The sequence below is a fragment of the Alligator mississippiensis genome, chromosome 1 (genome assembly GCF_030867095.1).
Source record: "Alligator mississippiensis isolate rAllMis1 chromosome 1, rAllMis1, whole genome shotgun sequence".
NCBI lineage: Eukaryota > Metazoa > Chordata > Crocodylia > Alligatoridae > Alligator > Alligator mississippiensis.
This window is the reverse complement of record NC_081824.1, coordinates 144,892,287-144,920,085: the sequence shown is the minus strand read 5'-3', so window position 1 is coordinate 144,920,085 and position 27,799 is coordinate 144,892,287. Positions and strand designations below refer to the sequence as shown.

Sequence of the window (27,799 nt, the reverse complement as noted above, 5' to 3'; positions counted from 1 at the left end):
TTTCCCCAACCTTAATGCATTGCCCATAGCCCCAGAGACCCCCCAGGCCTCTGGTATCTACCCATACTGCAAGGTAATATTTTCTCCTTGGGGCCTTCCAAAAACAGGGTGAATGTTATATTTGGGGGACATGTTAGCTGAGAAAGTACAGCAACATGACACAAATTGGGAGACATGGCAGTACAGAGGAGGATCAGGATATACAGGATGAATCAAATGACCTTGAGAACTGAAAAAAATTAATGGGATGATGTTTAGTTTTACCCAATGCAAGATTATGAACTAAAAGACCAACAGCAAGGATTCTGCTATAAGCTGGAAGTTCATCAATTGGAAACGAGGGAGGAAGAGAAAAATCTGGATGTTCTAGTCAATTGCAGGATGATGACTGAGCCATGATTGTGATGTGGGAGTGGAAAAGACAATCTCTCTTAGAATTTACCAGTCAAGGTATTTCCAGTAGAGATCAGGAAGTGTTCATCTCACTGTCCAAGGCTGGTGAGACTTCATTTGCACTAGTATGTTCAGTTCAGGTAGCACGAACTCAGACTGGAACAGGTTGGAAGGGCTAATAGGATTATCGGGAGCGAAAAGTCCATCACAGGAGAGAAGACTAGAAGAGCTTGGCTTTTTAGTCTGGCAAACTGAAGGCTGAGTAGGGGATCTGAATGCTACAAACACATCTGGGTGGGAGGGGGTCAGACAAAGGACAAGAGGAGAGGAGCTATTTAAACTAAAGCAGAAGGCTTGGCACTAGGACCTGGCTGCCTCCATTTCTGCACAGGCATAGCCCCCCCTTTGTTGAAGCTCCTGTGGCATTGACAGAGACCCCCACCCTAACTCTTGAAGTGCTGGCTGCCTGGCTGCAGCGTGGTGCCAGCAGAGTCCTCCCCAGCCACCAGATATCGCTACCATGAGTTCACAGGCCGGATCAAGTCCATGGGCCATAAATTGCTGACTCCTGAATTGAAGGACAATCCTGGCATAAGAATAAATAGATATTAACTACCCGTAGATAAATTTAGAAATTATAATTATAATTTGGAAATTATAAGGTTTCTAACCAACACAGGAATGAGATTCTGGAATGGCCTTTCAATATGAATAGAAGGAGGAAACCTAACCTAGTTTTAAGATGGCATTTCATCATTTTTTAAAGGATTATATGACATATTTGCCTATTATAGCTAAAGACTAGATCTTATGACCCATGACATGGTATTCCTTCCAGTCATCTGTTCCTATGTGCTTTCTAATGGTATTTAATTTTTGACCACAGCCACAAGTTGTTTTTTGTAAATCTGTTTGGCCTAAAAGTTCTAATACGTTACTTTTAGCCTATGTATTATTTATTAGACAGGACTAAGATTAGAGGAAATTTGAATGCCTAAAATCAAGCAATTCTTGGTTTTGAGTGGTAGAAAAAATATTTGCAAAAATTTGATACATGTAATGTCTATAACTAAAATGTAATTTGGCTTTTTTACTCCACACTTTAAAAAGTACGTACAATCAAACACTTATTCTGGCCCTAAAGTCAGCTGGAGAGTTTTTTTGGCCAAACAATTGAGAATGAATTTAATTCTATTACAAAAGAGGCAAAATAAAGCATAGGGTAGAATAGGTGCAATATCATTAACTCTTGGATCACAGCCCGGTTAGTTAGCTGCTTAACGATCTTTTACAACAAAAGGTATGATACAAAAAAGTATATCACCTGTTGCACAGAAATTAATACTCTGAATTCAAATCTCTTGCTCAGTAGCAAACACGATTAACAATTTTTTGCATGAAAGTAAAGAATTATGCAGTCTGGTAGCTGGCAGAAAAAACAGGCTGATGCACATGGTTGAGGAAACAATAAATATCTCAAAGCCTTTGCTGAGGTTGGATTATAAGAGAAGAGGACTTCCCTATCAGTCTTCACTTCAGCTAGTTTCTAAATGCCAAACAAAAGAAGTTCAGTTAATCAAATTTGACGGTCTACAGCCTCCCCATAGACATAAGCATCAAGAATTACAAAAACAATGATCTATCTTCATTGAAAAGATTGCATACATTTGGAAACACCTGGTGCCGCTCCAGACTGAAATAGCCAATGCATCGGCTGGGAAAGGAATCTTTACCTCATCCTTCAAACATGTCCAGCAAACAGTGAAGAAAAACCATTACGGATACATTGGTTCTAGTTAGCTACTGGCCAGGGTCAAACCTCTAATTTGAGCAAACTTGCAGAGAAGTAAACCAAAGGCCAATTTTAATCTCCCATAATTGAAGCTTTTATCCTTCTTGCTTTTTGTATTTAAATCACGCTCTCCATTTTATAAACTGCTCTGTGTATGTCCTTTCACAGCATTTGATGAAGTGAGCTCCTGCTCGTGAAAGCTTATATGTATATGCTCATATATATAATTGAGCTAATCCATAACGTGCAAATCTGCCCTGCCTTCTTACTGAATTTCTAACCAATCTGACTACTTACATCTCTCTGGTCTTCTCCTGTCAGTGGATAGAGGGTAGACTTCCATTTTCACTTTCCTGGATCTTTTTGTAACATTGGATTCTTTCTACTGTGATACTGCTGTCTTGCCTGCAATAGGTCTTAGGGGTCCGTGGTAATATGCCTAAATGATTTAAGCCTTTCATGGAGAGAGACATCCAACAAACAGCAATGAGAAGAATGTTTCTCCATTACTAGTTTTCTTTCTTGTCAAGTCCCAGAAAGAGTAATTCTCTTTCCAGTCCTATTCACCATCTACCTATTCAGCATCAGAATCCACTGGGTGAACTGGTCCCCAGCCTTGGCTATAGCCAACAGCCAATGTCTCTGCAAAAGGCTCAAAAACACCCTGATACATGTAGCAGAAACAGGGAGCAGGGGCAACCAGCAAAGCCCAGAAGCATGGGAATGCCCATAGTAGAAATAGGCCTAGATCATCCCCAGCCAGTGGCTGCCTAACCTCTTGAACACCTCCAGTGACAGTCCACAACTTCCCTAGGCAGTCTATTCCACTGCCTCACTGTTCTAACAGTGGAGAAGTTTTTCCAGCTATCTAACCTAAACATCCTTTGCTGCAACTTCAAGTCCTTGGTCTGTGCTCTCTCTGCAGCAAGAGAGAAAAGGTGCTTTCTCTCTTTTTTATGGCTTCTCTTCAAGTAGTTGAAGACTGATATCAAGTCCTGTCTTAAATGCCTTTTCTACAAGCTGAACATGCCTATCACCCTTAGCCTCTCCTTATATGACTTGTCTTCCAAGCCCTTTATCATCCTTTTTGCCCACCACTGGACCCTCCAAAATTGCGCACAGCACTCAGATGAGACCTAACCCAGTGGTTCCCAATCTTTTTTGTACCAGGACCTATTTGTAAATATCAATGGCCAGCCCCTCATTCCTCACCTGCTGCCCCCAGGCCCCAGCTCCCCAGTGTGAGGCAGGGAAGACCCAAACAGCCCCTCGCATGCTGGAACTCTACCACCCTGCAAGGGAAAAGCCACCATTTCCTACATTTTTCTTCCTTAAAAAAAAATAAATAAAAAAAAGGATTATCCTTTAAGTTTGTTGATCTACTTTTAAAAGTTTGTTCATGACCCTTTCATATATTCTTGCAACCCACTTTTGGGTTGCAACCTATTGAAAAATGCTGGCCTAACCAATGCTGAGTTGAAGGCACTATCACCTGTCATGTCCTGCACCAATTGCTTCTATTGATGCATCCCAAAACTGCATTTGCCTTTTGTGTGGCTGCATCACACTGCAGATTCATATTGATTCTGTGATCTACCAAGATCCCCATGTCTTTTTCCATAGTGCTGCCATCCAGCCAGGTGTCACCTATTTTATATTTATGTTTTTGATTATTCTTCCTGAAGTGTAGCACCTTCCATTTGTCCACACAATTTCATCCTGTCACCTCTAGCCCAATTTTCTAATTTGTTGAGATCCTTTTGAATTGCATTCACATCCTCCAATGAGTTTGTAATCCTTCTCAGTATCGTCTTGTCCACAAGCTTGCTCAGGAAGTTTTCTGCATCAGCATCCAAACTGTTGATAAACATTGAATAGCATGAGGCCTAGGACAGACCCCTGTGGGACTCCACTTGAAACCTCCTGCCATTCCAACATAAATCAGTTAATATTTAGCCTTTGCTTGCAAATGTTAAGCCAGTTATCTGTCCACCTTATAGTAGTTTTTTCTAGCCCACAGTTCTCCAATTTGTTTATGAGAAAGCTGTGCAGGACCATGTCAAAAGCCTTCAGTCTAGATGGACTATATCCAAAGGTTTCCCTTCATCTACCCAAGTCAAAGGAGATCAAATTTGACGTGATTTGTTTTTCATAAAACCATGCTGACTGCTTGTGATTGTCACAACCCAAAGTTGTGATTTTTTTTGTTTGTGCGCGCTTCGGCACTGCTAAATTATTTTCCCGCTAAATTGCAGCTTCTTTGCACGGTAGAGTTTTCTGCTGCAGAAGAGAACCCCGGTGCAACGGAGAATTTCCCGCCAATTTGAAGCTTTCTTTGCATGGTGCATTTCTTTTGCATCTAAGAAATGCACGGTGCAAGGAGTTCCCGCCATTTGTATGAGAATTCGTGCCATATTATTGGCCGGTTCTAAAATATGCACACGTGGCGGCTAGCGATTGGCTTGCTAGCCGTATAAAGAGCTTGGGTGGTTTCCGCCCAAGTTGGAGAGAAATCGGAGTGAGAGAGAGAAAGAAAACCTTCACCTTGCGTGAAGATCTCTAAGCGCTGCGGATCCGTATGGACCCAACGCATTTCATAAAAGGCAATAGAGGCCTGAACAGCCTCTAGCCTCTCCCCGTCGCCGATAGATTCCTAGACGTATCCCTTCCTGTACGAGAAACTACCGAACCCACGGAGCTTCAACAACTCCGGGGAAAAGAACGAATTTGTCGTAGTCCTCTAACGAGGATTTAAGCGGAGCTGTACCTGGAAACTGTCCAGCCTACACCACGACCATCTTTGGTGTAAGTAAACAATCTTTAAATCAACCACTACGCGTCCATAACTAATTCTAGCTCGCCCCCGGTCTTCTCCGACCCCGCGTGCCCGGGCTGCTGGCCACAGCCCGCGTGTGCAAAGATGGGGCTGGATCGCCCCTGGCCCACACAGTGATCAGCCTTTTCTCCTCCAGATCCTTGTAAATGGCCTTCTTTAGGATATGCTTTGGAACTTTGCAGGTACCGAGGTGAGGCTAACCAATCTGTGGTTCCCTGGGTCCTCCTTTTTGCCTTTTTAAAAGAGGGGCACAATGTTGGCCCTTTTCAAGTCCTCTGGTACCTGGCCTGTTTCCCACAACTCCATGAGGATCATTGCCCAGGGCTCCAAGATCTCCTTTGCCAGTTCCTTCAGGACCTGGATGAAATTCATCCATCCTTGCTGACTTGGATCCATTCAGACCCAACAAAAGCTCTCTGAGTGTCTCTTTTGTTATCTCCTCCCTCAGCTTGCCCCCTCCCTGATCCAGATACTCCTTATTAGGTGCCTGGTTGTACCTTCACCAAGTACAGCCCATTGCTACCACCAAGATAATGTATTTTTTGTATACCTACTACTGGCTAAATTCAGAGTGCTTATGGATTCCTCACACTAAACTCTCACAGCAGCATCTTTAAGTTCTGTTTTCCAACAACTCCGGTTGAGTCGAAGACCAGCTTGTACAGACCTATGATGTGGCTCCAATTGTTCACACATTCATCATTTCCTAACTGGTCTATAGCAATGCAATATAGAGCAATGCAATATACCTGAGCAAAAATGTTCTGTGCTTTAAAGATTCCATATACTACAGACCATTACAGACTTCTCAGCAATCCAGGTTACTGAGAGCACATCAAATTACTCACATTATATTGGATTCCCATAGATTACAGAACCAAGGACAAGGTCTTCTTGCTTTCCACAGCACTCCATAGCTTGGATTCAGCATGCATAAAGGGTCAATTAATGATGTGATATGCAGACTGTAGTTGACAAATTGGCTTCTCTAATGCAATCATTCTTCAACATGAGGAGTGAAGCTTATCTGTGTGGGAGATGGAGCTTTCTTGGTGGCAGGTTTAGACAATGCAATGAAGTCCTCCAGGAACTAAGCACCATTGCAGACCTCACCAATTTCTTCTCTAGACATGAGGTGCACTTCTTTCTGTCCAACAACAACAGTTGCATGCACGTATATTATAAAATGTTTCCAAGCAGAATATTCCAATACCACAAGTTTCTCCTTTTGGTGAGAAGATGAGAAAACTATACAACAGACATGAAATGTTACATGACAGATGTTAGTCATGTAACTAGTGCTCTGCTGGAAGGTGCTCAGCTGTTATAAGTGAAGAGTACCATGTAAGAGCCTACATGATAGTCCATTAGGAAACCTGTTCTATATTCACTTCCATGTGGATTTTTTAAACATTTTTTGCTAGATTTTTTTGGTTGCTCAAAAGGGATTTTGGCACCCATTCACATTTAATTATGTGATCTGGTATAACCCAGGTAACATCTTTTTCTTTCCCAGCATACTAAACTGCCATATGCAAATCTTTTTTTCCAGGATCTTGAAATTGGGCTGAAAATTTTATGTAGCTATTAAATATGAAATGTATTGTAGGAAATCTAGATGTGGCCACTACATAGAAGCAGGAAACACACAACATTTAACATTTGTAGGCTGTGATTTTTCTGGCAAGCCAAAGCCAGGATTGTATTTATAGAGCAGTTCATTTTTTGTGAGACAGCCTGAACTCTGACAGACAAAAATCAAATGTTTCTGCATAGTTCAGTGAACCCACAATATTCCAAGCTCCGGTAGTATCACTACACATCCCATAAATACTGCAGCATAATTTTTAAAAAGTCACTTTCAGATTTAGGAAGCCCTTGGGAGTATATCCTTGCAGCTAAGTTCTGTGCTGGTAGGAAGATAAAAACTGACAAGTGGATCTGGTTCAGAAAGTTTTCCTAACCACTGAGTTACAAACTGCTTTCAAACCACGTTGGCACTAAATGAGACAGACAAGCTTGGGATGAAACATGCCACTGCAATTTACTGGCTTCTGAAGAGATGACAGGCTTCACCAAGGTTGGATTAATGCACAGCTGTGTGTGCCATTTTGAATGGGCAAGAGTTCGCTGAACATCTTCTGGGTGTCTTACCTGTGCCAAAATAAACGGAATATATGCTGGATGTATTAACCTGATAGTTTAAAGATTTGGGCTTTGATTTTTCAAAAAGTCACATATAGAGTGGTGAATCCTTTCCAGATGCATTTGAAAGGTTTGGCTGCAGGACTTCTTTTAAACTGCAGTTGGTATCACTAGCATGCCAGGTACATGCCTTTGTTTCTTTTCACTTTAAATTATACTGTAGAGGCTTAACTATCAAATCCTAGTAGATCAACATCACTAATGAATAATTTAAAAGGACTTGCATAGCATCAGTATTTTTAATGAAACATTTTCATAGTTTTGCAGGATACTAGAACATGAGGGGCTGACAGTGAACTGTAATTTTTTCTTTGTAATACTCAGCTAGCATGTAGCGGCAGTGCGGTTAGAAATACTGTAAGACAAGACTCCCTCTACTTTCCCCCACTCAGCAGGGTAGGAAAAGGCCCTTCATCTTATACTCACATACAAAAAAACCTCATTAAATATGTGGTCTTCCATTAAACTGCTGCCAAAAGCAGCATGTGCTTAGTAATGGAAACCAACCATGAAACTGATTAAATGCAGCCAACACTGAGCATGACTACCAAAAGAATATGTTAGTGCAGCCCATTTGAATGTTTCAAGTCATGGTGAGCCACTACATTGAATACATTTCGACTTTGTGTTCACTGCCACAGCTGAGCTGCGCCTTTCTTTCCCATTGTGAATAATTCCTCTTTCTTCATCAGCCTTAAATATCTTTCAAACATCAAACAGGGCTCCTCTCTCAGCCTGTTGCATATGATTAGTGTGACCATGAGGTGGAGCCAGACCACTTTGATCTGCACCTCATCTGAATATAAATCCCAGGACTTGTGACAAGAACACACCTAGTTGCACTCATGAATGGAAGGCTTATTAGCACATAGATCTCTTGTGGGAGGTATTTGGAGTGCACACACATATTGAACACTGCTGAGTTGTGGGGTCACTGTGGCTTGAAATACTATTGACTCTGCTGGGGCCTCGCCCAATGAATTATACAATAAATCCTGGGCTTTATGGCTTTGGAGAAATATCATACATAGATTACATTAGATAAGTAGGTGCCAAAGTGCTGGTTAAAAGTTTGTAAGTTTTATCAATTTCAAAAAAGGCAAAATGCCTCATTTCTGAATGAACTAAATCACTACAGCAGGGGTGGGGAAAATACAGCCCATGGCCTGATCCTGTCCACCAAGCACTTTCCCTCTGGCCTGTGGTGACCCCCAACAAATTGTGCCCTGCACAGCCCATCCTCTCACAAGGGTGGGAGTGAGGTGCCCACATATACACCCCTCCTAGCCATACCCTATTGCACCTCACTCCCACCTCTTGGGCAGAAGTGCCTGGCCCAACCAGCAGGAGCTTCTAAGCAGGGCTCCTGCTGCTGCTGCCCCATGGGAATCTGCTTGGCTTCCCAGATATCCAGTTCACTCAGGACAGCAGGTAGAGAAGCAGCAGGGCTGGTGCCAGGGCTGGGGGAGGGGGTGGAGTTGCAGCTGGGTGGAAGTATGGAGCACAGTGAGGAGTCCATGCCCAGGGGGTGGCAGGAGCATGGAGTTCAGCTGGGCAGGGTGTGGGTATGGGGACCCCCCCATACAGTCCCCCCACATGGTGCACAGCCCCTGCTGCCAGCAACAGCAGCAGCAAGCGGAGTGGGGCTCAGGGTGCTCATGCCCAACGGAGGCGCTAGCACCCAGCAGGGTGCAGCTCCAGCCAGTGCTGAGCACGGGAGCAAGAAGCGCAGCCTGCTCCACGCCATGTGCTGCAGCTCCTGCACTTGCACCGGGGAAGCCCTGTGCTGGAGCTAGCTGCCTTCCCTGCTCCCTGCTGTGCAGCTCTCCAGACTCCACCAGGAGTGGAGGGAGCCCTGTCCTCTGCTTCCCCACGGAGTCCAGCATAGGGATTTTCCAGTGCGAGTGTAGGAGCTGCAGGTGAGCCACACTGCCCCCTGTGACAGAGGTGGGCTGGGCAGGCTGCATTCCTCACCCCTGAGGACAGCGCTGGCTGAAGCCATGCCCTGCTGAGAGCCAGTGCCTGTGCTGGGCACAAGTGCCCTGAGACTTCCCCCCCCACCCCCTCTGCTGATGCTGCCAGCAGCAAGGGCTTCATGCCATGTGGGAGAGTGTGGGGGGGGGCCTCACACCCCACACCCTCTCTCATGTCCCACAAACCTCACACACACCCTGCCCACACAGCCCCCACTGACATATACACACACCCCAACATACCCCATGGCTCCCCACCCCCTCCCACCACACACCCCCTACTATACACCTCCCCAGTCCCAACTACACCCCACCATACACACACACACAATATAAAAAATATTTTATTTTTTTTAGTTATTATGCAATCCCTCCTATATGCAGTATACAAACACAAATCATGGCTACCACTACTGGGTGGTTGGCATTGAGGGGTATGGGTTGTATAGGCCTGACAGAGTGGGGAAAAAAGGTGTGTGGGGGGTAGCACTCTATGTTAAGGAGCTGTATACGTCTTCCACCATTAAGGTGGGGGTGGAGGAGATGAACACCAAGACATTGTGGGTCAGGAGCCGGGGGGGCCAGGAGAAAAGGACTTGGTTGTGGGGGTCTACTACAGGCCTCCTCATCAGGATCAAGAGCTAGACAAAGTATTCTCCGGGCAGCTAGCAGATGCCACACAGGCGAGGGAGGCGGTGGTCATGGGAGACCTAAACTACCCAAGTATCTGCTGGGAGGAGCAGACAGCCAAAACAAGCCACTCATGGAGGTTCTTACACTGTGTGCAGGACCTCCACCTAACCCAGGTGGTGTCTAGTCCCATCAGGGGTAGCGCCTTGCTTGACCTGGTCTTAGCAACAGGGGACGATCTCGTGGGGAACATGCGAGTTCATGGTAGCCTGGGAGATAGTGACCATCACTTGGTCGAGTTCACTATCCAGCGAAGGGTGGGTAAAGTAACTAGTGGGGCTAAGGTGTTGGACTTCAGAAGGGCCAACTTTAGCAAGCTTAGAAGGCTAGTTAGTGAGGGGATGCAACTCAAGAACATAGAGCAAATGGGGGTCCAGGAGGGTTGGAGCTATCTCAAGGGAGTGATCCTTGGGGCTCAAAGGAGTCTATCCCATTACATAGAAAGGGAGGTAAGGGGGCAAAAAAGCCCCCTTGGCTGAATAGGGAACACCAGGAGAGTCTGGGGGCAAAGAAAGAGACGTATAGGCAATGGAAGCAGGGAGCAGCCACCAAGGAGGAATATATCTCCCTGGCGCGCCATTGCAGGGAATCAGACAGGCCAAGGGGGGGCTTGAGCTCAGGCTGGCTTCAACAATCAAGGACAATAAAAAGTCCTTCAGGTATATAGTAGGCAAAAGGAAAGCTCAGAGCAACATAGGGCCACTGCAGGACAAATCAGGACAGTTGGTGGTTGACGCGGGGAAAAAAGCAGAGCTTTTCAATGAGTTCTTCGCTTCAGTATTTCTGTGTACCGACCAAGCCAATTCCCCCACCTCGATCACTGACGGATGTCCACATGGGACCAGTCCACCTACAGTTAGTTCTGAAATAGTTAAGGAGGTCCTGGAGGAGCTGGATGGGTACAAGTCAGCAGGCCCGAATGACCTCCATCCACGGCTGCTGAAAGAATTGGCCAGTGTCATAGCTGAGCCGCTGGCACAGCTGTTCGAGCACTCGTGGCGCTCTGGCCAGGTCCCTGAGGACTGGAGAAGGGCCAACGTGGTGCCCATTTTCAAGAAAGGGAGAAGGGATGAGCCAGGTAACTTTAGACCAGTCAGTCTTACCTCTATTCCTGGGAAAATGCTAGAGAAAATAATCAAAAAACATATTTGTGCAGGCCCAGCAGGGGAAACAATGCTGAGGGGAAACCAGCACGGGTTTGTCACAGGTAGATCCTGCCTGACAAACCTTGCAGCCTACTATGACCAGGTCACACACTGCCTGGACGCGGGAGCCGAGGCTGATGTCATCTTCCTGGACTTTAGGAAGGCCTTCGACACAGTTTCGCACCCTATCCTCATTGGGAAGCTAGCAGACTGGAGTGGACGCCTACACGGTCAGGTGGGTGGCCAACTGGCTTAGAGACCGCACCCAGAGAGTGGTGGATGGTTCCTTCTCAGCCTGGAGGGAGGTGGGCAGTGGGGTCCCGCAGGGTTCGGTCCTCGGACTGATATTATTCAATATCTTCGTCAGCGATTTGGACGAGGGCATGGAGAGCACCCTCTCCAAGTTCGCTGATGATACCAAGTTATGGGGCAAAGTTAGTACAGCGGAGGGCAGGGAGCAGATTCAGGCTGATCTGGACAGTTTGGACCAATGGGCAGAGAGAAATAGGATGCAATTTAATAAAGATAAATGTGAGGTACTCCACCTGGGAAGGAGGAACCCCCAGCACACCTATAGGTTGGGGAGTGTCCTTCTCAGCACCTCGGAGGCAGAGAGGGATCTTGGAGAGGAGGCTAGGTAGTCACCTGGCTGGGGTCATCTGACCTCGGTCCTCTTTCCTAGCAGGGGCAGGGGGTTGGACACGATGATCCATTGTGGTCCCTTCTGACTCTACAGTCTATGAATCTATTTTTGTAATAAAACTAAAATATGTTATATTAGGTGTTTGACTTTTAATATATGATTTGGTTTCCTTCTGGTTCCAAGATGGCAACCCTCCCCCTCCCAAAAGAAGTATTGGGGGAGGGCAAGGGGAGAGACTTCCAGTGGCAAAGGTCAGGGGTTAGAGGGTGGGACTTCTGGCTCTAAGATGGTGACCAGGAGGCGGGGCAACTGTCAAGGGATGGGGCTACCCATGCAGCCCTTGACAGCTCACCAAAACTTGTTAAGTAGCCCTCCCCCCAAAATAATTGCCCACGTCTGCACTACAGGCATGTTTATTTCAAAGTCATTGTTTTCAAATTTGCCCCTCACTTCCATGTGTTCAGGGAGAGAAAGGCCTGACAGTAAAGGGGGTGGGAAGGGGGCAAGGGGTCCAGGTTCATCTTCCCTACTGTAGCAGTGGGAGACAGACAAATTAAAGGCAAACCTCCAATAATTAGATTCTATACCTGGACAATTATAACTATTGATACATTTTCTAATTATTGGGGGGGGTCGTCTTCTATTCAGGGTCATCTTATGTTTAAGAAAATATGGTATTATCTTGCCAGAGTGGCTCAGCTTTGTCCTGAAAGGACCACCTCAAGCAGAAATCTAATTATTCTAGTCCCCCTTCCCAGTTAGTGCTTGGCCTCCCTGCTGATGATGCCAAGAAAGATGCCATCAAGGTAAATCATCATGGTTTGGGCACTTACTTTCAGCCTTGCTTGAAGTGAGTATCTACTTCACATCAGCTACTTAGAAACATCAAATGATTAGCTTTGGGTCTTTCTGCCTATAGTTGAACTAGCGATCTCAAAGATTAACATTAAAATGAAAATCTCCATAGATTAACATCAACCCTAGTTTATTTAGTCAAAGTCTATACCCACCCCGAATTTTGATCTATAGACCTCTACGACCTCAACACTCTTACAGGACAATGCCAATCACAAAGCCTAGGACAATGGAATCAAGAACTGGGGCAAGTGGTCTGGAAGATCCAGTTATGATAAAAATGTAGAGATTAGATAAAGACATAGTCTGGCTCTCTGTAAGAAATCTGCAGGAATTGTCACAAAGCCCTTTTGTTAAACAAAGCCCTACTAACACTCATATTTTAAACACTTTTTTCCTTGAACTCCTATCAGCTCCTTCCTCTGCCACCTCCAGTAGAGTTTTGACCCTTAAAAGGAAGACGAGCTGGAGACACCATAAAGGGTACTAGGGATTTTGTAGTTATGGCTATTCAATACTAAAATGGGTTTTAAAACCCTAAGAAGTATTCCAGATCAAGCCAATAAAATTCTAATGTACTTTACATTATTACTAGGAGCAAAATGCTAATCAGCTCCTAGTTGCTATATTATATACGACTGCAAGTTTAGCATGCCTGAGTGCACTGTCAATAGATACAAAAAGGATGGAAATGACCAAAGTCTGCCAAAAGGTGATCGGGCACTGCCTCCTATTGTGCCAAACATGGAGACTGTCACCACTCTATGCCACTGCACATGAGAGCGAACTGGTTGAGTGTATTTAGCTGTAATCTGAGACACCACATTTCTGTACACACTTAGCAAGCATGTAAGCTTCACAAATCATCTGACCACTTGATCTCATTACTGCCTCCTAGTAAAAAGATGCTAGATTAATTTAAGGGACATGGATCTATGTCTTATTCCGTTTGTGTGTCTCACAACAGACACTTTTATTTGCAACCATGAGATTAAACAGAACTGACAATAAATGCCTGAACAAATTCTCTTCAAGGTCTGACAGTACCTTTTAGCCTCCAAATGACCCTCAGTTCTCACATACTTGTCAATGCAATCCATTATAGCACATAGCACAGAGCTTTCTTCTCTTATCTAAGGGAAAACTGGGTTACTAGGAGCAACCCAACTGCTTACTGGTAGCTGAAGTTCTTCACACAATCACATTCACTCATGTACAGAGCTCAGCCAGAAACCCATTAAAATATAAAATACGAAATGCCAATCTGAGCATCCAACAAATGTGCAAAACAACATATTGCATCAGGCCTGCTAACAGACCACTCTTTAGTAGGTGCTTAGTTGTTTGCTATGAAAGAAATTAGTGCCATGAAAGTTTTACTTTGTATTTCTTTACCTCCTTCTCAGGAATACAATTTACTTAAAACACAGAACAGGAATTCATGTCAAGCTTGCAGGACAATACTGCAATTCAGAGAACACAGCTGCAGTCTTATTTGTTGTGACTGGAAAAGTTAAGTAGCCTCCCACCCCAGCCAAACCTGCAGTGACTGCCAAGTTTGATGCAGCTTTGTCCTACTGCCTCTCTCTAAATGTGGCCATTTCTTCCCCACTTGGTGTTCAAGTAAATGAACATTCTAATGCTTTCATATCCATATCCATCTATCTTTATAGAGATAGATCCCAACAGGATCTATTTATATATACCTTCATATACCTGAAGGTATCTATCTAGATAGGTATCTATATCAGGTGTGGGCAATTATTTGGCCACCTGTCCATGATGAGCAGTGGCAGCCAGTGCTGGGTACTGAGAAAAAGTGGAACCTGGCAGTAGGTGTGCTCACTGCTGCTCAGGCCTGTGCTGGGGCTTCCTTGTGGCTCCTCCCCACCACCACCATTTCCCTGTGGGCCTGGGGTGGCCCAGAGGTGGCACTGGTAGCAGTGGGGAGGAGCCACAGGGCTGCCCCAGCACTGGCTCCAGGCAGCCACAGCCAGAAGGTCCCTGGCAGCAGCAAGTGTGCCTGCCACCAGGTCCCGCTTTTTTACAGTGCCCAGCACTGGCTGCCACTCGTGGGCAGGGGCACCCATCTCCCTTTCCCAAACTGTCCCATACCTACAGCACACCCCCATAGCTTATACCAGCTCCTGGCCTGTACACCAGAAGCAGTGCTGGGTGAGTGCTGGCATCAGCTGTGGACACAGCTGCCAGGGTCCTGCTGGGGACCAGGGCATCTGTCAGTCTACAGGTGACGCTGCTGCATCACTACACCAGCTGCAGTCCTGGGCAGGCATCCCAACCCCCAGCAGGAACTTGCTGGCAGCACCCACAGCTGATGCTGGCGCTGCTTCTGGTACAGGCTGGGGAGCTGGTATAAGCTGCACATGGGACAAAGATGTGCCTGCCTGCCTTGTACAATGCAGTAGCCAGAACTGCTGGATCCCCATGGACTAGATCCCACAACTGCAACCGCCTGCACCTGGGCTGGATACAATCAGTTGGCAGGCTGAATCCGGCCGGTGCCCCATGGGCCATATTTTGCCCACCCCTGATCTATATCTATCTATAGATACCCATCTCTAACCCTTCCACCAGTTTTTAATTGAAAACATTCCAATTTTCCTTTTTGACCAAAAGTTGTTGAAATGGAAACCAAGTTTTCCTCTGCTTTTTGTCAAACTTTCTGAAGGAAAAAAAAAATCCCCATTTTACACCCAGCTTTAATTCACCCTGCATCAGGCTAGGTTTTTATAGACTGTTAGTAGAACTGCAAGATTAATTTTCAAATATACACATCTCATTAAAGAATATGCATAAAAAGTCACGGGGCTCTGCACAAAACCTGACTGCATGCAGATTGAAACCTCTAGTGCTGTGTTCCTGTTCACAGTCTGGCTGTAGGGCAACCTCATTCCCAATTCTAGTCATTAAAAGAGACTCATCACCAGGAATTCTGCTGCGTTTGTCTCAGTCCATACAGTCAATCTAAACTTGAGGAGCTGTTCCTGTGTTTGGAGCACAAATGAAGAGAGAAGCAGTAAGATCCAGAAGGAAGGGGGACCCACAAAACATGCCTATAGTTTGCTTTGCTTCCTCTCATTTTAATGAGATGGAAAGAAACACTTGCATTATTAAAGCAGTGCCTGAGGAAAGCAGAAGTTTATGTCTGATCTTATTTTCGGTTGTATCCAATTTTTAGAGACAGGGAGCTTAAATAGCCACACTCTGTTGCATGGCTCTAGAGGCATTTCTGCTTTATGTCAGGATATGCTAGGGAATACGGCTGGGAAAATTCTCCCTTCAAGGAAGTCCTGCTCCATACGTGCCAAATGCTGAAAAACAGGACCATAACTATTTTTTGGCATGGACCATGAAAATGTGCAGTGCCACATTTAGGCACTCAACCATAGGTTTGCTCATTAGAGTGGCTACATTACAGATTTCTGTATGTGGAATGGAAATGAGTGTGCAGTGTATGTTTTCATGGCTTTCTACCATGATCTAATGCCCAACAGGATTATCTAATTTCCTTCCCATCACCCCAAAGAAAAAGGTAAGTTCTGACATACAGAACAAACTCTGAGCTGGAGTATAGACATATATTATGATATTAGTTCATTTTGGGATGCCCATCATCACAAGCAGCTGTGGGTTCCTAGAAAAACATGAATAGAAATAAAAACAAGGACAAGAGCTCTGCTGCAGGACTCCTCCTGGTATATGGTAGGGGTGCGAGAAGCAGGCCCTATTCAATTCGGATTTGGCCCGAATCAGGGACAGTGATTTGATTTGTTGTTCGGATCACTGTCCCCGATTCGATTCGGCTGAATCCGAAACTGGAGATTTGATACGATTTGGAGAATCAGCGATTTGGACACAGGCACAGCTTTAAAAGTTTTTTCTGCATACCTTGAGGTAGCAGGAGTGGCTCATGATCGCTGTGGTGCTGGGGTGGATGAAGCATTCTACCAGAGTATGGGGGGGGGCCCTCCATGTGCTCGGTGGCAAACTACAAAGTGGACTGGAACTACTTCCAGTCCACTTCTGGGTCTGCCGGGGAGCATGCTGGGGGGCCCCCCTGCACTCCCCAGCTCGGCAATCGGCTGCAGGGGGACCCTGGGTACCCCCCAAACCCAGGAAGCACCTGTCACCAAGCTGTGGGGGGCACAGAGGGCCCCCCAGAGCACACTCCCCAGCAGATCTGGAAGTGGACCAGAACTGCTTCTGGGTCTGTGGCTGAGCACACTGGGGAGCCCCCCGCACTTCCGTGGGACACTCCATGCACCCCAGCATCATAGCACTCATGAGCCCCCGCTACATAGCGGTATGTAGAAAAAACATTTGAAGCGGTCTCTGTCCGGATCTATAAATCTTTCCGAACCTCTCTGAATCAATTCAGAGGGTTCCGATTCGATTTGGAGAGATGAAAGTGTCTTCTAATTCGATTCAGAGATTCAGCCACTAAATCGGGGACCGAAGCTTCTCACAGCCCTAGTACATGGTACTACGTCGCTTAATTGGCTGGGTCCCATGACTCGCCTCCTCACACAGCTCCCGACAGCCTGTGCACATTCCCTACCCTATCCGCCACCCAGCAGACAACCATCCTTCAACCACATGTGCAGCCCCCCACAGCCAACCTCTCTCAGGATTGGATTGCTGCAGGCACCAGAGATGGCTCCAGAATGGAAGCGGTCTTGCTTTAGCCTCACCATGCTGCACCTTGTACAATTATCCCATCTGCAGGAATGCACTAAGGTAGTTCTGCTCTTTCCATCTGGGAACTAGAGCAGCCCAACATCCTCCTAGGAACAACAAGAACTTCTTTCTGGGGGAAAGAAGGTCAGTTGACACCACTCCTTCCTTCCAGGTCCCTGGTGTCCACCTTTGCAACCCAACTATGACACCTCTATAGCTGACTGGTTGAGAAGCAGTACTCTGAAGCCTCAAGCATAAGGGCCCTACTCCAGAAGGAATATTACACGTAGATGAGAAGTCCTGTAGGATTTGCAAATCAGTATTGCTTTGCAAATCCTACAGGTCTTATGTCTCTAGAAAGCAATAAAATAGTCATTATAGTTGTTTTTAAACAGAGTAACCCCCTGCCCCCATCTGCAATCCTACAGGGTACTCTTTAACAAGGATTTAACTTACTCCTGGAATGGTTGCCATTGATTTCTCCCGTCCTCCCTCACTGCTATCTCCACTTCAGCCATTGTGTCCATGAAGAGGCCAAGCACTGCCAAAAATATTACAAGTTTAAAACTTGCAATTAGAGCAAGCTGAATTGAGAGGTTCCTAAAGGAGCAAGGGAGAAAAGATGTACAACTGCTGGCCCCATGATTTAATGGAAACCAAAGAGGTGACTTTGTGAAGAGAAAATGCAAGACAAGCAGAGAGCACAGGCACTTTTGACCTTTCTTAGCTGAAAAGCTTTGCTACCCATGCAAAACAGCAGTGCATTTTTAAATAAAGTTAAGAAGTTATTTCCTCTCCTTCACCTGCAAATATCTGTACACTTACGATGTACTAGTACAACTGAACTTTGCCCTTCAGAAGTGACCAAGGCAGGATGGACCATCTTTTCTTCTTGTTCTTTTGAATTCAGTTCCTTTTAATTCCTGTGTTGGGAGGGAATACAGGCTTGGAGGGGGTGTTGGGGGACAGTGTGGTGGGGTGGGGGAATAAACTCCTGGGTAGGTGGGAAGAGATTTCTTGCATCTTAGCAGAAGTGATGGTTGGGAGGCACTGGTGGGAGGGATTGCTTTTGTGGGGGTTTGGAGAGGGAAGCAGTGGGAGGGTGAGAGGAAGGAATGGGGGTGTTGCTTGGGAATCCTGTCTGGAGGTTGCTTATTGACTGTAAGCACTAAGCTTTTCAGATAGGGCAGGATATAAATATAAACAACAAACAAGAGCACAGCATTAAAGCAAAGCTAGAAGGATTCATTGTAGATGCTGTGAAAACCTTTACTTCTATCATCATAGAAGAGTTCTAAGCAAGGGTCGTATTAAAAATGAATTAGCTACCTGGAAGAGAAAAACCGCAAAGCAGACATATTGCACCCAACCCTCTTAAGGAGTTCATCTATTACTAGAGCTAGAGATGAAGCCAGCTGATTCAGAAAATAATGGGGCTTTGTGGTTGCATGAACCCTTCTGGGTCTTGCAATCACTAGCAAGGGGTCAGCAGTGTTTTTACGCAGAGTGCCAAAAACACCTGCAACCTCAACTTGTAAGATGTTGGTGTGCCAGGGGTGGATGGCAGGGGGGCCTGATTCTTGTTGTGGCAGCACAGACCTGGTCCCTTCCCTGCCATCCACCACGAGGTGTGCATGCCAAGCAAGATGTTGCGTCATGCTCTGGCACTCATGCCAGGGGTTGCCTAGCCCTGCGCTAGCATCTTTAGATCAAGATGGAGAAGCCAAACACCACTCCTCCATTCTAAATAGTACATGGGTATGGTTACTACACCCTTGGGGAAAAATGCATTTTACCTTTTTATATAGCTTATTTTTTCCTTTCATCTAATTCTGTTCTTTCTCATGTCATCTGCCTAGTTGCTCTTCACCTCCAGTCATCCTGGCTTATTTTCTCTGCTGCCAGTCTGTTTACAACTCCAGAGCCAAGAACAGTGTCCCAAATCTGTGTCCAGGCTGGCACTTGAGAAAGTAAAACATAGGTTATAGAGCTTGGGGAAAATTGGTTATAACCATTCTTGGAGCGTTTTGAAAACAAACACTAGAACAGTACAGGAGGGGGTGCAAAAACACAAGTGAGATTAGCATGTGGGCGAGGGTGCCTTACAGTAATGTGAAAAACTTTGGAGCAGGGCCAGCAGATATGATTGTGTATACACAATTATTTGCATATTCAGTTGTCTTCGTAAGGCCCAATCCTACAAAGTGGTGAGCACCTGGCATGATCAAGCAAGGCTCTTAAGTTCATGCTTCATTTTAACTACACGAGCAGTGTAATTAAATGGGAATACTTACGTGTTTCAAGTGAGGCAGCTGATGAATTGCCTTGTGGAATCAGGGTCAGGTGCCCAAAACATTGCAAAACTGAGCTCATTGAGCATCCAAATATAGCTAATTTTTGCATGAAGTACTTCAGCCTTCCTACCCTTGCTTCAAATTACTATACCTCTCTTCCCTTAATCTAGTAACTGATTAATGGTCCTGAGACAGACTTTTCCATCAGACACAGTGCAGTTTGGAAGAAGAGAGCTAGGGCATCCAGTCTCATCAATAAATTATTGTTTCGAGTACACCTGACTTTTTTCCTCTGGCTTTATGCACACAGAATGGCCAACAACTACAAAGATAAAGGATTGTTTCTTTTGTGATTTTTTTTAGTTCTACCACCCACTGAGCATTTATATGAAAAGAACCAAAGTTAAGATTCCTCCATCTACCCTCTCCTCTAGATGGCCTCTCCACAGGAAGGAGGAAGGACATCAACCTCAGAATGAGAAGCTGAAAGCTTACTGAGGCCATATCTGGGAGCTAACAACAGAACTCCTAGTAATCATTGGATTACATGGCACTTTTCATCTCCTTTCAAGGTACAGTGCTTCTACAGTTCCTTCAACCAAAAATGTCTTCTTCTATGAAAGAAAGACAGAGAAAGACACTACAGTTTGCAATTGAGGGCAGTCACCTGACAGATGGGACACTTGGTTTCAAGTCCCCACTCAAGTAGAAGTATAAGCACTTACACAATGCATAACATTTTCAGAAGGGACTGAAAGCACCGATCCCAGGAACTGTCCATAATCAGACATGACTGCAGCATCCTGAAAAACTGGGTGTGGTTCAAGGCCTCTTGGACTGAGGGAAACTCTGAATCAGCCTTACTGAGTGGCCTCACCACCAGGCTATTGTGTAAAAGGAGGTGGGACGGGGGAATAATCACCATACACTTGAGTCACTGGTTCTGCGAGTCTGTACTACAACTTCTTCCTTCCTCCCACTTGAAACTATCAGTGAATTTGTCCCCAAATCACAAATAGTTATAATGTGAGCTGAAGCTACAGTTTGGGGTAAATCATCCAACAAAAAGAATTCTCCCAGCCCTAAACTTCATACTCTCACCTTACACATTCAAGGATAATGTGAGACCTCTGTAGCAGAAAATCTACTACAATCACCAATCCATTTTCAAGGTCTCAGCATTCTAGGACACCGCCTTCCATCTCGCATAGCTAGGGACCTACCTAAATCACGGTGGAAGTTTGTGGCAGTGGCATCTTTAATTTTGCTCTTTTCAGTGCATGTCCCCTGCCCTCCCACTGCATGGCTGAGGGGCAAAAACCATGGCATGAACTGCGCCTCACCCACTCAGCAAGGGGGGAGGGCACGTGGCAAAAAGAGAGATTAAAGGCACTGCAAACTTCCACTGATTTAGGTAGGTCCTTATGCACAGCCTACATTCTTTGTTCATATATGTGTGACTAAGTTGGTTTGTATTAAAAACATGTCATTGAAATACCTGTACCAAACAATCCAGGTCAGACTGAATAACTGGCCTGTTCCCCATTATTTAAAATTGCACCAATTTGTCAAGGCCAAATTTTATTTAGTCTTCCAGACTGCTGATAGAGAAAGAAAAGCACTCAGCCAAGCACAGATAGATCTCTGTGGGACTCCTCTACAAGTAAAGCTGGCATAGAATGATTCCTCATTTAAAATTCCCTTGAGATCAGCTAATCAAGCTTTATTCCAATTAATCTGGGCAGTGCTGAATTTCATATATAAATATATTTTACGAGCTATATATTTTCCTTGAGTACCTATAAGGCAAGTATGTAATAATAAACATTTTAAAGGAAGGGAAAAAACAATGTAAGTGTAGATTTAAGTAAAAAACAAACAAAAACCAAAAAGCTATAGAAAAATTGCAAGTTAAATACAATACAAAGTTTATTAAAAATAGGTTGCAAGTGAAATACAGTAGAAATGGGAAACTACAGCAGTTTTGATGTTTTTTCCATAATAATGCACAGACAAATATGAAAAGCACTTTTACACATATTCACACTTGACCCGAATGCCCAATAGCGGCCAAATCCACTCAACTGAAGGTTATATATAATTTTTGCTAAGCCTTTTTCAGAGTCTAGCAGCAACAGTATTTCAGCCACAGCATAAAGGATTTTTTTTCCCTGAAGGAAAAAAGTATTTTTGTCACTGTAAGGCTGCTAGTGTTCTCGAGATAAATTGGGAGAGGCTTGCTTTCCTGATTAACAGACATAGCAAGCATGCAAATCCTTCATTGACACTTTGAAGGAGTTTAATCTTCTACTTCATATTTAACAGGTGAACTGGTAAAAGCACACTTTCAAATAAGAAACCTGAAATATGTAAAAAATATTTACACTCCAATTTCATTAACTTGCATTTATTTATCATACAACTCTTATTAAAAGTGATTTCTTTTCTAAGGCAGTGAAAGTCTACCCCTCTGTATTTGGAAGTGTGCAGAATTCCCTAAATATATATTTATAAGAGAACAATATGATACAGAAAAATCATCTAAAGCCAGGCTCAGGCTTTGTCAAATAGAAAATTTGTTTGGAATCACAATATATATTGTCTCAACATCACACAACGAAAAACAAACTCTGAGGAGGTCCTCATCCCAAACATCATCAGCCACATATGCATAGCTGAAGAAACAATAGTGGGGGAAAAAAAAAGATCAACAATTTAAAATTAAATAAGGCTATTAAAGTGTGAGAAATTAGCTTGAACTGCCAAGCAGATTCTTTACAGAACAGGAAGCAAATAAGAACTAGATAAATTAAAAGAGAGCTTGACTAGCACTACTTTCTTCACATGAGTAGTGATGGTTTGCAGTTAACACGGTTAGTCAAGCCATCTCCCTGACACAGTCCATTCACAGCCAGCATTATCGTATTTCTTTCACAATTCCGTCTTCCTTTTTGTTACACCATTTTACTTCACCAGAAGTAGTATGTTGCTTAACCATCCAGCAACCTCCATCAACGACGTCCATGTCTAATTGCTAATATACTATTTATCCTATCCTCCTTGGAAAAAAAGCATGCATCAGTTCACCTAGCTTTGGAATTGTAATTATTACCCCTGACTTCAACACTTAATCTTTTGGTCCTAGCTATATCAGGGCCACTAAAGTAGCCTATAATCTATTGCTTGTTATATTCTGAAATTTCCACATAGTACAAAAAATCCCAAGGTGTCTCATCTCCACACATTTTTAAAGGAGGTTTGAATACCAGACATTTCATAATATGATGGGGATGTATGCACGTATGTGCTTTTCCTTGGCTATGGATAAGAAGTTTCTGTTTTGCATCTGTTTAGACCCAACAAAATCTACAGGATCAGAATTGTTTTATGACAAGATTTTAACCAGGGAAACCCTATTACTCCAATACTAGGCAATAAAGTTTTGCACTGATATCTTAACCGTTTGCATGAACAGCATACAGTATATTATAAATTTGTATATAAACTCAGTCTTTTTTAAGACAGCCCCAATATTGGCTTTTATGGCAAACAACCTACAGAAATCAATAGCTAGTGCACAGATTTAGACAGTTCAAGCTATTTTCACTCTCTCTGCTCAGCAGCTAAAACAAAGTGTGTTTGTAAAAGACCAGGAAACAGAACTCATCTTAGACAAGTGCTACTTGGTCTGGTGCAGAAAAAGTTAACTCCCCCCCCAAAAAAAACCAAAAGGAAAAAGAAGTTACCTTCACGTGATTCATATAATTAAAATTGTACAGTGCTTTAAATGTATAAACCACAAACTCTTGGTAAAGTAAATCAGTTTTCTTGCTATTGCAACATCTCTAAATTTCAATTAACAGTCTGAGTTATAGAGGAATCAAACTCACTCCTTAGAGAAAATACCCTCCTTCCTGTCTTCTAAAAGAGCCCCTGTGCCCCACCTCATTCTCTTAGAGACTTTTCCATTACACGAGATAAGGTGCCTTTTGTCTTATTTTGTGTTTAGTTCATTTTCCAGTTCCATTAATTTCCTAGAAGCCTTTACTTTATTGGATACATCCTGGCCCTGCGAGAAAAGACGTTGGCGTTCTCTGAACGTCAGGTTCTCTGGTGCTCCAGGTACATCAGTATCTTGACTGGAAGAAAAAAAAATGTTTGTTACAAGGTCTTGTTTTATATTTTCTTTCATTTAAAAGCTTAGGCCAGATGACTTAGCCAACAGTACACCTGCCTAACTAATGGACATTTAGGTTCATGTTTTGTAAGGCTTGTTAGCGCCAACAGTACCAGTACAATCATTTAGATGAGCCAGTGGGGTCACTGACAACCTTCTCCGATTGTCAGACACATGGATGAAATCAATTGCTACTTCGCAAGGAGTAAGGGGGCAAAAAAAGACCCAGCCATGTTACCTATATTGCTGAGATAGGTGTACTGCATACTCCTTCTGATGCAGAGGTAGCTTGTACCTCCAAAACATGCCTTTATCAGTACGGCTCAGACTGGCCTGGCAAGCAAAATTAGGTATACTAACTTGTGCCTCTGTGCATTACACCATGCCTTCTGCTGGTACAGAAGCGTCATAGAAACCCCATGTCTCCATCTGACATTGCTCTACTGGCAGAAACCTAAAATGTGGATGTGGCTAAGCTCTTCAGTCTTTCCCCATCTTCATCCTTTGGTACTACCTAACTCTCTGGTTGACCATTTCCATCATCTTCTTTGTGGACTCTAAGATCCTGTTGTTCTGTTGGTGTCCTCTTCCCACCCGTGCTTGCCTGTACACCTGGAACACTGTTCCTGATCCAGTCAGCTGTACTGTACTTATGGCTCAATGTCTTTGGCTCCATTTTGTGTACTTTAGAATGTGTACAGTAGCCACTGTAGCTCCTTTGCACCAGACAAGATGTGAAGGACTAAGCTACACGTCTTGTACTTTTGCAACTTCAATATATTTGGTATAACAGCTAAGTTAGCCACACATGCATGTACAATGTGTACAGAAGTCGTTAGCTGTGCTGGCCTAAAGACAGAAAGAAGCTAGGGCAGGTGGCACCTTAGAGCTTAACTGGTTCAGAGAAACTAAGAATCCCAGGCTGTTTCTTAACAAAAGCCCATGCCTCTATGAAGCAATTAGTATCTAAGGTGCCAGCCTGCCCTACCATATGCATGTACAATGCAGATTGTTAGCTACTTGGTTTTATAAGCACCCAAAAAGACCAATGCAGACCTGCAAATCATCAAGCCTGACTGAAGGAGTGAAAAATTAGCTCACAGTCAGCACCAGCTGAGTTCACTACTCTAAAAGAAGTACTTCAGATAACCAGAAGTATGGAAGAAGTGTTGTATAAAACCAAGATCTATTCTGTAATAATCGGAGATATTCAGAACACATTCCAGAACTCCTTAAAATGTCCTGCTCATTTTTAAAGCTCTTCCTCTGAAAATCTCTTTTCTAGATTTAGAGTTCCATTGGAAGTCATTAAGCTAGGAGAGAGAAAAAATGTTTCATGTATATGAGTAGGATTAAAAAATAATCCAGAAATCAACAGCTAATGAATACAAATAAAAGAGTAAACCTGCATAGTATAGCTTTATTTCACCTTTTAGATCTTTTTTCTCTTGGATCCCGATAAAGTTCCTGGGCTCCAACAGTTGCTCCTGTAGATCCAGTGTAAGAATTTGGTCCTTATAAAAAAAAAAAAAGGAATTAAAAATAACAGTTGAAAGATATTTATTGCCACATACAAAGCTTTCAGGTTTATTTTCAAAAGGTGCAGTGCTCTTCAAAGAGAAACTCTTGTAAATTATTCCTATACTGTTAAAAAGGACTGAAAAGTGTTATTTAAGAGCCTGTTGAAATTACAAGAATAATTATTTCTTTCACAGACTACTTTTGTTTCACAAATAAAATTAAGGGTAAAACGTGTGTTGTATTTCAAACAGACTGTGAGATATCAAATGCTTGTAAAGTTATTTATCTTGAAGTTGATTTGTTATAATGCAGAAATACAAGACACTTAAAAGGGGACTGAAGAAAAGACCTATAATGCAACCTACATTTTTTCTGCAGGTCTTGTCAGGTTAAAACTAGCATTTACAGCTATGATAAGTGGAGCCCACACATCTGAATATCCCATTATGAAAATTCCTCTACTAAGATTAATCTGTTAGGTTTTGAAAATATTTGGTAACTTGGTAAACTGTACTACCAAGTATGACTCTTAATCTCCCATTTCTGTGCTTCTCTGTTTTGCATGCGAACACCTTGCAGCACTGCACCTTTAGATTTAGTTCAGACATTAAGATACATAGATTCAATAGAGAATGTAAGTATACTCCAAAAGATCACAAGACTAAACAGATTTAATCCCAATCAACATTTTTTGACATTAGAGTCAGCTTTTAATTATGCTTCCTCTCAATTATCTGTATCATTAGGCAACCAGTCAAAATAACTGTCAGTATGATTCTCAAATTTGTTTTCAGATTTCTAATTTTGGTCCCTTGACATTGTAAATATAATGTCTTGTGAACTTCCTTCTACAGGAGGAAACTTATTCTTACTCTTCTTCCACAGGTAAATTTTGCACTTCAAGTAATTAGAAGATTGGGGGGGGGGAATAAAAAAAATAACTTGTTTATATTTCTCCGCCAGATCAATTTAACAAATATATTTATTAGAGGCCATGTACATGTGTGGGTTAGACAAATATTTTTAGCTATAAAGTTGTAGCACAAATCACATAAAAAAAACACAACTGAAGTGTTTTGAAGAAATAAGTACTTGTCTTGTTCAGATCAAGATACCATTTTTGACTACTAGCATCCATCTAAATTTGATGGTCATACTTGTGTCTGCCTCATTAAAACTGCTCAGACTCTCAGTCCCAAAGTAATGGAGCCAGTTTTTTAAAATAATCCTTTAGGCAAACCAGTGGAAGAAGGGAGGAGAGTGCAGTTTGCAGAAGCATGGTCTGTCTACCAGTCTTAGCATTCATAACAGAAGAGCTATAAAAGGACAGTAATGTGATAGGGCTAGTGAGATGGAAATATGACAAGCTGCATAGTGAATCTACATTTTGTGCAAGTGGCTTTGTACGTTACACAGGCAGTCTTCATAGATGCTGGAGCAATCAAGTGAACTATTTAGCCTGTTCCTATAGTTTTTTTTAAAGTATGAATAAAAGTACTCAGAATGCTTTTTTATGCGTAAGGATTATTACAAGTGAAATGTCATAGTGCTGTATCCCCCTTTCCCTTTTGACTTGCAAACTGTCCTCTTGACTATTTATTGAAAAACAAAGCATCATTAAATGTGTGTCACCTTCTTGAGGTTCCTCTTTTCCTTTAATACATGAAAAACCAGAAGAATGTAAGATTGGGAAATATAATTAAAGGGCAAGGGTTTTCATGTTTTACCGATAAACAGGAGTGCATTAGGGATTATTAGTCAATACCAATTCCAGTAACAATTTATTCATACGGAGGCTTCAAAGTGCTAAATAAGCAAAGGAATTTACAGCATTCTTTAAGCCTATATGTAAAGATACAAAACCTGGTTTTATATCTAATCCCAAATTAGCTGCAATTGACAATTTCAAGTACAGAAAAAGGAAAAGATACTTTAAAAAGATAAAAGACATACAATATTATTTGCCTCATTTTAAAGAAGCTTATGTTGATTACAAAGCTGCTTTCCTTTGGCTCATATTAATCTGAAACAACAGCCATATGTGGGTCTCAGCAGCTTGAGTCCAACTGCTTCTAATGTAGAACCACATTTGCAGAAAAGTAATAAATTACTTGCCCTTCAGTAACTGCACTTTTTCATAAGGCCATAGTAAACACAGATCCCACTGTAGATACTCATGTGTAGATCTCACTGTAGGAGCACACATATCAGACTTTTTAAGTCTTCTCAGTGACTGCATGTTTTTCTAGGGCCACTTTGTCCTGCGTGATGACAAAGGGTTGGACAGCTACAATACTTCCTCAGAACACCCAAATTAAAGGAAGCAGAAGTCAAGGAAAGTAAATTTAGTTTGATTTCAAAACTAGTTGAGAAAAGGATGAGTCTAGCAGTAGGAAAAGTGGGTCAGACACTCGCCAAATTCCACTTTGCTGCCTCTGGGCCAAATTCCACTTTTTCTCCGGGCACTGAGGGACAGTAAAGGCCACTCAGCCCTTTTTGCCATTGATGAGGAGCAGAAAGCAGCACTGAACTAAGAGAAGGCCCTAAGGGGTACCGCTACTCAAAAAGAATCTGATT

At 43.3% G+C, this 27,799-nt stretch overlaps 1 protein-coding gene across 19 annotated transcripts in view; it reads right to left on the bottom strand.

Annotated features, from left to right (window-relative positions):
- Nucleotides 1-21,428: 21,428 nt before the first annotated feature.
- Nucleotides 21,429-27,799, bottom strand: part of AFDN (afadin, adherens junction formation factor) — a 195,571-nt gene continuing 189,200 nt past the window's right edge. For all 19 annotated transcript variants that reach the window (XM_019479784.2, XM_059714980.1, XM_059714969.1 and 16 more), the window contains 2 exons: nucleotides 25,131-25,215; nucleotides 21,429-23,663 (listed from right to left, as the gene is read on the bottom strand). In XM_019479784.2, the coding sequence (XP_019335329.2) occupies nucleotides 23,519-23,663; nucleotides 25,131-25,215 (230 nt within the window). In that variant the 3' untranslated portion in view covers nucleotides 21,429-23,518. The remainder of the gene's footprint in view (nucleotides 23,664-25,130; nucleotides 25,216-27,799) is intronic.